Source organism: Manacus vitellinus, unplaced genomic scaffold, assembly GCF_001715985.3.
Source record: "Manacus vitellinus isolate BGI_N305 unplaced genomic scaffold, ASM171598v3 scaffold_5_pilon, whole genome shotgun sequence".
NCBI classification, from domain to species: Eukaryota; Metazoa; Chordata; class Aves; order Passeriformes; family Pipridae; genus Manacus; species Manacus vitellinus.
The window spans coordinates 21,610,484-21,623,459 of NW_021940682.1; the positions used below are offsets into that span (position 1 = coordinate 21,610,484).

Here is a 12,976-nt window from a genome sequence, read left to right on the forward strand (position 1 = left end):
TAGCAAAAGATGTGTTCTTTTGCTATTTTTATTCTCTCAAAGAATAGAGAAGAAGATAGCGCTGTTTCCCAGTTGCTGTGTGTCTTCCATTAAGTTTTACTGGATTCTCCCAGATCCTTTAAAATAATTTGTTGAAATAGGATTTTTTTCCCCGAACAGCTGTTTCCTCTTATATTTAAAAGAAATCCACAATCACTCAAGAGGCAGGAGGGTAGGAGGGAAGATGTAGGTGTGTTGAGACTTTTGAAAAGAATCTGCCTTCTTAATAGTAAAACTTTGGAAGAAATAAAATCATGAGAATCTGAAGGATTTTTCTTTTAAGAATCTCTTCTCTGTCACATACTCCCTACTTTCATGTTTATCTGGTTTTTTTGCAGTGTGATATTTGATTTTAAGTTTTCAGGAGTATCTGCCTTCACTTTTTGAACTCACAGTGAGAAACACTCCATCTCTATGCTGTGTTCTCCCGTTGGCTCTACTGGCTGGTAACAAGGTGGAACTATTTGCTGCTCATGCCTTATAGATATAAGTAGGTATGTATGCTTCTTTAAAAATGAGGCAAGAGTTGGTGCTAGAGTGTGAAATATTTGCCTCCCTGTAGCTTAATTATTGAAAAATATTCCATGTACCTGAGAGGAATGCGTTGGAAGAGAAGTGTTTTATCTCCACTAGCCTAGTCAATCCCATCAGTTACATTCTGCCCTTTCTTCCAACCTATTCTGATTTCCCTTTGTATGAAATTTGCCCTCACTCATAAATTTAGTGTCAGTTCATCTTCTGGTTTTGACCCTGTGGGGTGGTGCAGCTTGGAGCTCTTAAAACTGCACCATTTGCTGAATGGGGCAAATGACTTCCCAAGCATTTCATCCTGTTCTCCTCATGTCTTGCATCTAATTGCTCTGTTTATCAGCTGGTACTTCTTAGAGATACAGCAAGTTTTTATCTTGTTAATTACTGCAAGTGGAACTGAGGAGTCATTTTTGATTGTGCAATCCAGGCGCCTGAGGAAAATTCTTGCTGTCTTTTGTCAGACCACCTCTGCCCCAAAAATGGCTTTTCAACATCAGAACTGCATTAATAAAATGTTTATTTAGCACCTTTCAGGTTGAAGGATCCAAAAGCACTTTACAATTAACTACACACACCATCACTGAAATGCATCCAAGCAGAAAATCAGCAGACAACTCACTGCATACATTTCAAAAAGAATGGTCTTTTGGCCAGAAAGCAAAGTAGAGGCTCTAATGACCTGTCGCAAACGGGATTCTGATTTTGGTTTGGTTTTTGAAGGTCTCATCTGAAAAACCTACAAGGTAAAGCTGCATTCAACCCAATTTAGCCACCTCAGAAAAATGAAGATTTGCATCAGCCCTGCCAAGATTAGAATCTGTGGTGCCAGGGAGTCTGGCCTAATCCTAACCTGACATTTAGATGACTAAGCCATCACCTCAAGGCAGAGAACATACCCAGAAAGTTCAAGTTACAAATATATAGTAACACAGTGCTGTTTTTTCATCCAGAATTCAGCTGTTTATACATAAACATCCCACATGTACAGTCTCTGCCTCTTTGCAAGCACCAGGCATTAATTTACAGACCTGTAACTGTTCCAGCTTTGGGGGAAGGGGAAATGTGACCTTCTGAGCTTGAGTAGCTACAATAATCTTTCCAGGTAAGTAGTAGAAGGCACTTGGCATGGCTGAACAAAGCACCTGGAAATTCTCTATCAGGAATGATCCTCGTTCCCTAGGAGGACAGAGGTTACCTGCAGTCTTTCCAGCTGTACTGTTGACAGTTCATAAGAAGTATAGGCCAAATAAATTTTGAGCAATGTCTCCTTTTCTACAGAAGTATTCTCAAATGCTGGAAATGTCTCGAACGTACACAGCCCAGTTCTTCCCTGTTGCAACTCGCCAGAAGAACCTGGGCATAAATGTGGCTTTGTTACTCCTAACTACATCTCCTGACTGTAACATGGATTACGATTTTCATTTCTTCAGCAAACAAAAATTATAAGGCTATTTTTATACAATTTGAAAGCACTTAATACAAAGTTACATTAATACACTGCATCATATGGCCTATCCATGGAGAAAATACTGAAATACTATCATAGGGCTGTTCAATACTAGTTTTTTTCTTTCAACTTTTTATCTTAATACTAGAAAATATATAAATCATTTACATGACTTTATGCAAAAGAAGGCACAGCCGGTTATAGTTTACACAAGCACAATGCATAATATGCAAGAAAAGGGATTAAAAAGAAGCTTCACATCCCTATTAGATACATTGTTGCAAAACATTAGGAAAAGTACTTCAACAACAGAAGTGTTCAACACTTGAGAGCTATGATATAAAAAAATTATAATTCATTTAATGCATAACAGATTTATATATACTTTTATATATAAACACTGTTGAAAAATGCTAACATAATAAAAGTAGATTATCCATGTAATGAAAAGTGCAAACCGAAGTAATAAAGGGTTTCACAATGTCCTTCTCATAACACAGGAAAAACTAGCCCATAGGAATGAAGTGTTAAATCCACCAGTACATCCTTGGCGCGATGAGGCATCATCAGGATTTCTGAGCGTTTGGAGAAAGCAGTACTGGTGAAGAGGCTCTGTCCAGACTGGGGAGTGGCACTGGTATGTGACCATTTAGCAGAGTTGGAAACTGTAAGAGGCCAAAAGGTAAAAATTACTCTTTATCTCAAAGCATTCAGCCCAGAAGCACATGGATTTAGCATTAGCAACTGGCTCCAGATGGTTTCAAGGCTTGTGATGTCTATACAGTAAGATATATATCCAAATGCCTGCATCAGCCATTAGGAATGCAAAACAGAGGACAAAACATGACTAATTTGTAAATATATGGGGATATAGAAATCTATTATTGGCTATATTTTATATAAAAATTCACATAATACATTTATCATTGCCCTGGGAAAGTGAACACTGTAGAGAAATCTTTGCCATCCATTCTGTTTCCAAAAATGTTTTTCAGCCTACAGCCTATTAATTACAATACATCCTTTTTGTCTGCCCTTCTTTAACACTATGCAGGAAAGACCTTTGCAAAAGTGAAAGTCGAGATGTAAATTTAGGGCAGAAAAAGTACAATTGGGAATACAAAGCATGGGGAAAATTACTCTCAAGTAATTACAATTTCTCTCTGTATTCACTAAGAAACTACAGCTACACCAAATCATTCAGCATGTGAAGCAGAATAAATTATTTATATTAATCTGCTACTTCTGAAATACCATGCAGAAAAATACTTATTCAATACAGAAGCTGTATATTCCTAGTTCTGTAACTTACCCGCAGTGATATTTATTGACTAGTTCTTAACATCTGACCTGAGAAAAAGTAAAGCAAGTAGGTGGAATAAACTTGCTGCAGCATGAGGCGAGAATTATCCCAGTGGTAAATACTGATCTGGCCTCAAGGCCCAGCTCCACAAGCTTGAGAGAGGCAGAGCTGAACAACAGAGCTCTCAGCTTCAAGCATCTGGTGTATTTTTACCTCTTAGAAGATCCGTCCTTCAACAGCCAACTCTGCTGTAATCACTCCCTACACATGCACATAATCTGCTCATAACAAGTTTACTCTTCCACTAAGATGTCAGTTAATGATACCTGTCTTCCACCATTCTGTTGAAAATCAGGCAGAGCAGCACAGGCTCAGCAGCATGTGCTGCAAAGGAGGGGCTGGCACCATGCTCCTGGTGTGGCCAGGACTGCCTGATGCCTCTCTTTTAACCAAACCAAATTTCAGGAAATGTTTCCGTGACTTCTGCCAAGATTCATTAAAACACAGACCTGGATTACAAGCTCTTCCCTGCCTAGCTGCATGGAGTGTGGGCTGGCTTTGCAAGGAGTCTGAGGAGAGCTCTGCCTTGACACCCACACTGCTGACCCACCAGTTCTCAGTGGGGTTGGCTGGCCTTCAGGCTGTGGTTTTCATTTCCAATTTGCTGTTAAATAAATCGTTGTGCTCTACAGCTTGTCATTGTGGCCTTTGACTGAATCAAACATCGTTTGTAAGGCCCTTGGGGTCTCTCAGAAGGGAAAGCCAAGGCCACTCCTCACTTTCAGTTCCCACAGGAGATGGCCAGTGTGTATCCATAGCTGTCCAAGCTCATTCCAGGCCTTGGCGCAGGCACTTCTCTCAGATGAACTGTCTGGTTGATTTAACTACGTGTGCAAAACTAAGCTCCAATACAAATTACTGAGCTTATCTGAAACACAAATAAGGAGCCCTGAGCTCCATGTGCAGCTGTCCCACTGGAGGCAGAAAGGCTTACTCCCCCAGTGCAGACTGCACCTGAGCAGAGCACTTGAGCTGAAGCCCAGCCCTGGATTCAGGCAGTCAGTTTCCCTGAAGGTTCAGAGACTAACACAGGGTCCCTGTCTAGCAGTATCTTCCTCCTCTGTAAGTGCTGGCCCTCCACAGCAGTCGAGGTGTTGATTCCAGGGGTGACCCTGCATTCTTCAGCTGCACAGATGGCCACTGGGTTCCTGTGCTTTTTGCCAATGAGGAGAACAGCATAATTTCTTCTGATTTAATGAATGGGCTGTTTTGCAGCAGCTACAGCTGGAACTGCTAATATCATCCCCACCATCTTCTTCCTAAGCCTCAAGCAGATGCTGCAGCTGAGTGCTGTGGCCATCATGGTTTACTCAATAACTTTTGAGATGTTTACTCTGCCAATACCCACGAGAGAGTGGACACAAAGCTGCCTTTCTGCTGTTACAGAGAAGTCATGCTCAGCAGTATGTCCTTGGTTGAGGACACATGGATAATTTGCAGGGGAACTGGAAATGGAGCCTTCAGGTTCAGAGTGCCCTTACTGTAAATACAAATATGTCTTTCTAGAGTGAGAAATAGCTAATTAAGACAAGAGGATAAACCTACACCCACCTTACTGTGTGAGACCCAAACTGCTCTTGGTTTTCCCAGAGCTGTGTTCCATCCCTCTCCTGGCTGGTCCTGAACTGGTTTTCACTCTTTTCCAGAAGCTCTGAGAGCTCAGTTACCTTCTTTTACTGGGGTCCAGCATTTATTTCTGTTTCCCTCACACAGCATGTGTGTGCTTGCTGCAGTGGACACTGCCCTGCAGGTTCTGACTGTGCCGCCAACGATTTAAAGAAGGTACAGGTAAGTAGGCAGGCCTCTCTATAAGAAAGTGCCTGTTAACTCCTGTATTTTCTTAATCTGTTTGAAAAGCTCCAGACTGGTGTAAGGAGATGTCTCTTCCACATGTGCACCTTTAGCAATGAAACCTGCGCATTGGAAAGACCTACCTGGAAGAGAGTGTTTGGTCCCTGCAGCCTGGCAGGACTCAGAGGAGCAACAGGACTGAGGCTGCTCCAGAAATGAATGCTAGACAGCAGCGGGCTGGGGGTCAGCAATAATCCATTGGGGGTCTGCAAGACAAAAAAAGACCCCATGACACATGGCTCAGGAGTTACAGCTCCATCCAGCAGCCACCACCCCTACAATCTTACACATCACCTACTGGCTCCATTTCCCAGTTAATTCACACATACAGCATGGTCAGCAGCAGCTGCCCATCCAGCCCTGCCTCCTGTCTCGTCAATACTGGATACCCACACATGTAATAATCCTTCATATGCAAATGGATTTAATTTCTGTTTGCTTAAGGAGAAGCAGTTATTGTTTATGTGAACCACACTCATGCAGCTGTGTAGAATAATACCATGTATGCCCCAATGCCTGCCAACTCTGCCTAGGCTTTTTCAGAATCAGTCTTTACCTTCTGAAGGGCAGCAATTGCTTGACCTGACTGCAGCTTTTCAAGTATTAATGCAATCATGTGTGGAGCCAAAAGAGTCACTGCCAGCCTTTGAAGTTTACTCCCCTGATGGCGCCTTGTCATAATGGAAGAGGCTTCAAGAAACTGGCAGTGCCCAAGCTGACATGGGGAGGGGCAAGGGTATGGGCTGGGTGCCCAGAGGGATGGCAGAGAGCACAGCTGATTGTCTGAAAAGACTCAAAACGGCAAGAACTAAGAATGCAAAGCTTTTCCCAACTCAGAGGTGTCTCATTCCAGTGCCATGGTGTCTAAGAATTGCTAGGAATGCATTCAGCATTTCTAAGCACAATTGGAGGGGAGGTAGAGTTAAAGCACGTGCAAATCTTGATTCAAATGAAGAATCACTCAAATTATTCTGTATACAGAGTAACTTCTATCATTCCAAAATAGAACGTGGAAGTGATGTGACAGTTTTGAAAAAGTATTTGGCGTAATGAGTTAATCTCACCAGTAATCTTGATGCCAATTATCAAAATCAGTCCTATTTACCAAAGCACTTAATGGATTTGAGTACACACTTAGCAAATAAGCATGTGCTTTGCTGTGTAGGACAAGTGCCTCAGTGCTCTGCTGAACTGGGACACCCATTTTTCCAGACTTTAAAATATGTACAGAGAAGACAGAAGACAGACGATAGAGAGTATTTCCCATAGTAACCAGCACACCATGCATTCTGGTACCTGCTAGCTTCCCACCAGGACAGAAATATAAACTCCCACATGTGGCAATTGCAACTGGGGTCACACTTAACAGCTGCTCACACCACGGACCATCACACCCCGTTACCAGGACTCTGCAGTGAGCAGGCTCACACAGGCAGCACCACAGGTCATGTGGATTTTCAAATATGACAGACATTATTTGCATAGCAGCACCTGAGGGATCAGCTGTGGTGTTTGAGGCTCTGTGCAAACACACGGGAATACAGACCTGCTGTGACGTGTTTGCACTGGAATTCACACCAGGGTCAAACAATTAGTTTAACACTAGCAGAAGGGATAGACAAGGAACAGCAAACATTAGAGCCCTCCCAGTGATTCAGGTGTCTGAAAGGCAGTTTAATACAAAGAGGTGGTTTCCCTAAGGAATCTTAGAAGAAGCAGGGTTTGTGGAGAAATGTGTGCAGGGAAAGGACACTGCCACCTTCCTTGTGCTGAAGAAGGTGGATCAGAAACACCAAATCCCATGGAAGAAACCACAGTTATGTCCCAAGGAGTAATAAACCTGTGGTATCACTGGGAAAGCAAAAGGTGTTGATGCAGTAAATCAGCAGGTGTAGTGGTCCCAGGAGTACCAGTGAAGTCAGGGTTGGGATATATTTGCATGACAACAAAAGGGGCAAAGAGCGGGTGGAGGCCTGGAAAGGAGAAGACTTCTGTCTTGATCTCACCAAGTGACAGCTCTTGTCAAGATAGCTGAAAAAACAACCTTGACAAGCAGGCACCTGTGAACAGCCCCCTTACAGTCGTTCTCTTCCCACGACCATGGCGCTTTCATGGGGCAGGAAATCAGCAGCACCAGCAGGAGCCCCTTTCCTGTGCTGTATTACAAGCTGGTGCTCCATTGGCAGGCAGCTACTGATGGAGATTTACGGGACTGACAACACACTGAATTAGGTCAGGATAAATACTCAGATCTACTTACAGAAGAGCCTACTAACCTTAAAACCAGAGATGTAAGCAGCAAAACCCATCAACATTCAACTAAGGACACAGTACTAAGAGCTCCAGTGAGCAGCCTCGGTTCTTTACTTTTGCTCTAAGAAACTGCAGATAACCAGAACTGAAAATGCTGTTCTTGAGAGAGTCTTTTGAAAATAATGAGGAAAAGTTGGAGGTGTTTATTCCTACCTAGATACAGCCAGAGAAGGTCTTCAGAGAGAGAGAGATTTGAAACTTAGTTGCCCTCGGTTCATCTCTGGAAGCATGCTAACATGCCTACCAGCAGTGCTAGCAAAAGCTCATGTCCTCTGATGAGGAGAGCACTAGTGTCTGCAAGTTCTGCCAGAGCCAAGAGCCAGCCAAAGCAAACCTCCAAATCCGTTTAATATGTAATGCAAAAAGAGCACAGAGCCTCCCAGGCTTGTTCTCAGTATCACCATCAGCCAATCATCAAAACCACCAGAGGAAACATAAGTGTAAACAACACCACAGGATAGGCTACCCCTAAATTACATGTGGAAATTGATGTGTCACTTCATTTTCTGCCCTCATGCAGCTGTACATCTGGTAGTAGATGTGGAACCCATTGGGAAGTTCCTACTTAAAAATGTCATTATAACCTAAGTATAGGAACAGTTTAAATAGAAATAATTCATAGCACAGAGAGGATTATGTTAAGTGACAATGCTCATGGCTCCTGACTTCTGACAAACAATGTGCGTAAGTACAACCTTGTCACTTTTAGCTGTTAGATCACAGACAAGTGCTGTCACACATACATTACTTCCCAGATCATTAGGCATGTGCTGGAGCCTGGGTGGTGTCTGTGGATACAAAACGGAGCTGGCTGCAGGCACACTACTTTGTCCCCAAGGAAATGGCATGTTGTAAATGTAACAAATGCTAAAGCAGAGGCCTGAAGAAAGACTGTGAGTCAAAATTATATATCCACATTGGCCAAGGGAGAGACAACAAAAGTAATAAGTATAAATAATCTGCAAAAGAAGCAAGTGCTGAACAAAACCGAAGTATCTCTCTTTGAAGCTAACGAAATGGAAAGCTAACATTTCTCTACCAAAGTAAGGTACTGTATGCTCTGACACCCTCAAACCTATTTTTCTGTTCTGAAATTGATTGTGCTCACAGGGCTCCACCCTAGAGTATTCCTCAGGACTAGCAGGTGCAGTAGAAAGCCATCTGAAATACCCTCTCAGGCCACAGGACCTTCTCTGAACCTACATTACTACTGGAGCAGACATCCTGTTCTGCACTTGCCCCATGGCAGCAAGTGTATCCTACTAGGATCTGATAAAACAGAGAATGTTTGAGATATGATGCATGTTCTTCCTTGGATAATGGGATGAACAGCAGATCCAGTCTAAATTATCCTTTAGTTATCTTGCATCATGGTGTTACAGTCCTCATGGCCTAAGCAGCCATCCCGCTGAAGGAGCACCACAATCCTCTACCTAATTCCCTTCTACATCTTTCAGGGCAGTAAGTACACTAGTTCATAGATTAATGGGGAAATTGAATGTTTAAAAATATAATTACAAAATGAGGAAATAATTCTCTGTTCATACTGTGTTTGGGGGCAGCAGTAGATTAAAGTGGGTTTGTAATAATTCATGCTGTCATTGTGTCTGGTCGGCATCTGATATGATTTGTCAGATTTTCTCCCTACAGGCAGAAACTGTGGTTATACCACAGTTAGAGGTCATATGAGTTTGTCAATCACCTCAATTTTGGTTTGCCACACTTCTGTTCTTCCTGCCAAACGTAACTTCACTTAAAGGCTTTATGATGTCAAAAATTACAGGTGACAGCCTTTCTTGGTGACACAACTTTGTATCTTGGTGGTTTACAGGTGAGCCTGAACTGCACAAACTTGCTCTGCAGCCAGCTGAAAATAAGAGCAAGTGCTGTGCTGGCTGAGAGTACTTGCTGACACTCTCACTTCTGCCAGGCCTTCATGCCACGGGCACATGACACTGCCTGCACCAAACACCTCCAACACCCCCGAGAGGTGTTGGGTAATGAGGTAATGGGATTCTGCACACAATATGTCTCCTAGACAGCCTGAAGTGAGTGATGGCCTGTAACACACCTTTGTATTTATTTATTTGCCGTTTGGTTTGTTACATTCAGTGCTAGTATTTGCATCGTTATTTCAGGGCTGGGGATCTTAAAGGGTGTTCCTCAATTGGGATAATTTTACTCTTGGTATTTTTGTCTAATTTTGCAGTGGTACTGTAAGACAAAACTCACCAATGAATGCACTGAGTCATATCTATGTGATTTTCCTCTTCTGCTCTGAACTCCTAGATTTTTTTTTTCATAGACTAGCATGAAAATGAGAACTCGCTCTTGACATTACCACAAATAAGTGATTAAAAAGAACAAACTAATCTTCTGGTTATTTAGTAGGTCTGTGCTGAAAAGCAGCTCTGGCAAGTACTCTGTTGATCTGCACAACTTTGTAAATCAAAACTGGTTTCAGAGCCTGTCTTAGAAACCACTTCATTTGCTCCGTATTCAAAAATTAACGAAAAGGTCACACTGTTTGAATGGATACAACATCTAGTAGAGGAATCTAACCAAGCATCCCATAATGCACGTGCTCAAGTTGTGATCTACAAAACCCCTGTGGTTTTCTCTGTGGCTTTTTCCTGTTTGTTTTGTAGACCTGGAGGCTGGTTTGAACTGATAAACAATTCACTAACGGCTCCCTATCTCCTTAACCCTTCAGGCAGTCTGTCAACTGTGATGGCTTTTCCCACACTCATGTAGGAACAAACCCCAGCAGGAACCTACTTTCCACCCCTTGTTCAGACCACTGCTGTGTTTAACTCTTTCCCATATGATTTTTTTTCCCATCAGATGATGACAGGCCAATAGAGCTAACACTCTTGGCTACTTGGAGGGAATGCCTGGAGACAAGCAGGTATTACCTGTGCAGTGAAGAAAGCTGGAGTCAGGGATCCCGAAGGAAGCGCAGGGCTGTTGAGGGCGATGGAACCGATGTCAGTGCTGGAGAGAACCATAGGTGGGGCAGAAATTTCCAAGCCTTTGGGTTTTTTAGCCTTTGGGGGAAGAGATGAAGATTTTGCCTTGGAGCCTGAGGAGAGGTTCAGAGGCTCAAGGGAATCTGAGTCGTGGCAACTGGACTCAAGGAAGAAGCTCCTGTGTTCTGTAGGGAGGGGTGAGGTGGGAGACAGAGAAGGTGATCTGGAGGAAGATGATGATGGAGATGAAATGCTGGCACTGTTGGGTAGCATTAAGGAAGATATTTTAGCTGATACTGAAGAGCTGAGGAAAGCAGAGGCAGCTGCTGTTTCAGAAGTAGAAGGCAATGACACCACAGGCCTCGTAACTTGTTTGTCTGTTTTGTTTGTCACAAATCTGATAACAGTCCGAACTTCTTCGACTGGTATGTTTCCTTCTGACTTCTCCTCCAGTTTTTCTGTTTTGATTGGCTTGTAAGGGTCTGGCTGGTTCTGCAGAGAGTTGATAGTGAAAGAGGAGTACAGGCCCGAGTGGATATATTCATTACGGCTTGTGCTTTTCAGTGCTGACAAGCTGTGCTTGTGCTGATCCCTGCTCTCAGAAGGCATATTACAGTCGCTGTCCTGCAGCAAAAGGCTCTCTCTGCTGATTTCCACAGCATGTGGATCCATTTTTAAAATCTCAGGAAAGGAGACAAACTTGTATACAAATTTTTGTCCGATCACTTTCTTGATGATGTTCTGCAAATACAAAAGAAGATGCTAGAAATATCAGCATTTCAGAGGCACTCAGTATAGCAAACACAAGGGTAGGGGGGGCACTGCTTCCTCATCGAGTTAAGCAGGTCATTCCTTGGGGCTCTTAATGCTGATCACCTTTGGCTCATTCCAATACCTCTGCTCTGCCAGGGAGTCCACCCCCTGCTCCTCATGTGTCCAACAAAATCTCCATCACTAGGTGATAAAAACCTGCTGGTGGTCTGTTTTACTTCTGCTTCCTCTGAAGCAGCTTGGGAATATTTTCTTTCCAGTAAAAGCAGTTCTGCTGCCTTGCAGACTTGAGCTATGCCACCGTTTGCATTCCATAGCAAAGGCAAACTCCTTCACTTATGCCTCCCGAAACCAACACCAACCACCCTAAGTAAGAAGTACTCTCAGAATGTCCATAAGGGACAAAACCACCTTAAGCCTTCTGGCTCCAGCCATTTACCCTCTCTTCCTTACACCATGCAGAAGGATTGAACTAAACTGATGGTGACTGACCTTCTTTCAATGGTCTGTGAAAAATGCAAGCGCTTGCATGGGCTGGAAAAGTATTTGCATCCTGCTGTATCCCCGGCACTATCTCCAGGCTTGCATTAGGCTCGTGATGCTCACTGGTGCAGGCAGAAGGTTTTCATCAGTCTAAACTGACTATTGAAATTAATGATTGAAAAAATCCCAAATCTCTCAAAGGTTTGTACAACTATTTCTGTAAGTGTCCCCTTTATGTAAATAACTGATTCCCTTTGAGATCTTATTTCCAGTCCTAGCTCTCCTCCTGCAAACTCCTGCCTGCTCTAACACAATGCTTGCTATCACCAAGGATATGTGAGCTCCTCCACAGAGGCACTTTATGGCACCAGGCTGGGCCTAGGAAAGGGACTGGAACACTTCATTTACCACCCTAAGCCAAGTGCTGCAGAACACAAGAAGCAATATGTCCTGAGATTTCCATGCTAATTTCTCTCTTCTCGAAGCCCCTGGTGGAGAGTTTGTCTTTGAGTCACCTCTGAAAAACCCTTTCAAGAAAATAAAAAAGAGGGGAAAAAAAAGGAATACAAACATCATCCCTTTTTATATAAGGACAGTACATAGTGCTGGGTGCTTGTAGTGCCTGCACTACACCTTGTTTTGTCACAAAAGCAAGGCTGATTTTGTGAAAGAAGAATCTGCACTTGGGTATCAGAACCTCTTCTGTCTTTCAGCTGAGCTACTGCACTCTGTAATTCATCTGTCCTGACTGTCCTGGCATTTCATTCAGGGCACCTTCTTGAATACAAAATTAATCCTACAAAGAGCCCTGAGATGTGGCTTTGCATCACAGGTCAGGAGCTGTGGCATAAATGGAAAAAGTTGTTTCCCAAGTTAATAACAGGGATCTGTAGCAAGGAGGAGAATTAAATTCGGCAAACTCAGACTAAAGGCACAAAGCTGCCCTCTTCCATGCTGAATTGTACACATATCTACCCACCTGACAGATGCTGCAATGCCTTTTTTTCCCCTTCAAAGGTTCAGGACAAATAGTTAGCCCACAGGATCTCAGTCTGCATGAGCTTCACTTCCCATGGCTTTGGGCTTGGCCTAGATTTTTTTTTCCTGCTAATTAGGTGAAACATTGGATGGGTGCACATTCTGTGCACTCCCAGTATTGCATTCTTTTTCAAAAAGGCAAAACCTCCAAACTACTCACATATGAAAGGA

General features: G+C 43.1%; 1 protein-coding gene across 1 annotated transcript in view; it reads right to left on the reverse strand.

Annotated features, from left to right (window-relative positions):
* Positions 1 to 1,070: 1,070 nt before the first annotated feature.
* Positions 1,071 to 12,976, reverse strand: part of ELK3 (ETS transcription factor ELK3) — a 38,191-nt gene continuing 26,285 nt past the window's right edge. Inside the window, exons 3-5 of the mRNA XM_008920244.3 lie at positions 10,460 to 11,254; positions 5,315 to 5,437; positions 1,071 to 2,682 (exon numbers count right to left, since the gene is read on the reverse strand). Coding sequence (XP_008918492.1) covers positions 2,584 to 2,682; positions 5,315 to 5,437; positions 10,460 to 11,254 — 1,017 coding nt within the window. The 3' untranslated portion in view covers positions 1,071 to 2,583. The remainder of the gene's footprint in view (positions 2,683 to 5,314; positions 5,438 to 10,459; positions 11,255 to 12,976) is intronic.